At 48.0% G+C, this 1,464-nt stretch overlaps 1 protein-coding gene across 1 annotated transcript; it reads left to right on the forward strand.

Annotated features, from left to right (window-relative positions):
* The first annotated feature begins 580 nt into the window (after nt 1-580).
* On the forward strand, nt 581-1,240 carry LOC146724598 (uncharacterized). Its single transcript, XM_085479606.1, has one exon. It carries the CDS (start codon nt 581-583, stop codon nt 1,238-1,240), a length of 660 nt encoding a protein of 219 aa, XP_085335732.1.
* The last annotated feature ends 224 nt before the right edge of the window (nt 1,241-1,464 follow it).

Below are 1,464 nucleotides of genomic sequence, written 5' to 3' on the forward strand. Positions count from 1 at the left end.
TGTCGCCAGGCGAAGCCGCTGAGCTCCCCGACCTACCCCGTGAGTTCTCCATCTAGTCGTCGTGCTTCGACAGGGTCGATCACGATCTGCTGGCCGTCGGCGCCGCTCTCACGCGCCCGGCATATATTGTGCGGTTCATTCCGAGACAATTTCTATCACGCTTCGGCAGGCAGCCGTCCGCGAGAAAACTACCGTCGGCAAAATTGTCATGCTGCAGTACATTGTGTAATCTCGGTGAAAATTTTCGTGTGTTTCGAAATACAGTCACTCACGACATCTTGACCTCCGGCGAGGTAATCAAACGCCTGGTCTCTCGTGTATTACGCGATTAATTCGTACGTCGCGCTCCGTCGGTCCGACGGAGCCGTGGTTACGCGCCCGGTACTCCAGTGAATGGGAATTAGCATTGTCTCGGCTATTCTACACAAATAATGGTGCTCGTGTAAACTTCCGACGGCGAAGCAGGTTGGCGTTTCGTTCGTTCTGTGGCGAATATTGTCACAAGCTAAATAAAGTTCGTCTCTTCGCATAAATTGCGAGTGTCCGAGTCAGTTGAAGAAAAAAAACCCGCACTGTGATCATGAGTGAATTGAGAAATTTACTCATCGCGCAAACGGAGAATATCGACTCGTTGAAAAGAGTCCTCGTCAATTTTAAGAAATTGGCAAAAGTCAATGTGACATTGGCTAAGACGCAGGGGCGCCTCGCTACCTTGGAGATGATTTGGGCCTCCTGCCGAGAGCATCAAGTCCAGCTGCTGCAGACTGCGACATCGGATGAACTGAAGACACTACCTTACTTCCAGAACGGGGAGTTTATAGTCGCCGAGGACCACTACAACGACACGGCAGACCTTCTTAGAGAAACGATAAGTAGATTTACTACAAATCAGCCTTCTTCGTTCGATCGTAGTACCGACTCCTCGTACGCGAGAGTTACCATAACAATTTTCAGTTGCCGCGGATTTCCCTGCCAAAATTTCGGGCAACTTTTCGGAATGGGAAAGTTTCAAAAACACGTTCGACAATCTCTAGTCGCGAATAATGATTCTCTTACAAATACCCAAAAGTTTCATTATCTTAAGACAAGCGTCATCGGGGACGCCGCTTTAATAATAAGTAACTTGAAAATTTCCGACGCAAATTACGAGTCCGCTTGGCAACTGATCATTGATGAGTATGACGATAAATTGACTCTTATCCATACTCACATTCACGCCTTCATGTATCTGCCGACATGAATCCGAAAACGTCGCGGAACTACGAACATTGCGAGACACAGTGTCTGCGTCGCTTGCGGCACTGACCAATTTAAATCGGCCGGTGAGCGAGTGGGATGATATTCTCATATATATCATATCACAAAAATTCAGTGCGAGAACGAAGAGCAAATGGAACCTGAAAGTTTCATCGAGTCGAGATCTTCCGGCGTACAAAGATATCCACGAGTTCCTCACACTCCGCA

The sequence above is a fragment of the Nylanderia fulva genome, unplaced genomic scaffold (genome assembly GCF_048542155.1).
Source record: "Nylanderia fulva isolate GAGA-0341 unplaced genomic scaffold, ASM4854215v1 Scaffold1241, whole genome shotgun sequence".
In the NCBI taxonomy this organism is placed as follows: domain Eukaryota; kingdom Metazoa; phylum Arthropoda; class Insecta; order Hymenoptera; family Formicidae; genus Nylanderia; species Nylanderia fulva.

What these genes read in the sequence shown, in the direction of transcription:
- LOC146724598 (XM_085479606.1), top strand. Translation starts at nt 581, where the DNA reads ATGAGTGAATTGAGAAATTTACTCATCGCGCAAACGGAGAATATCGAC.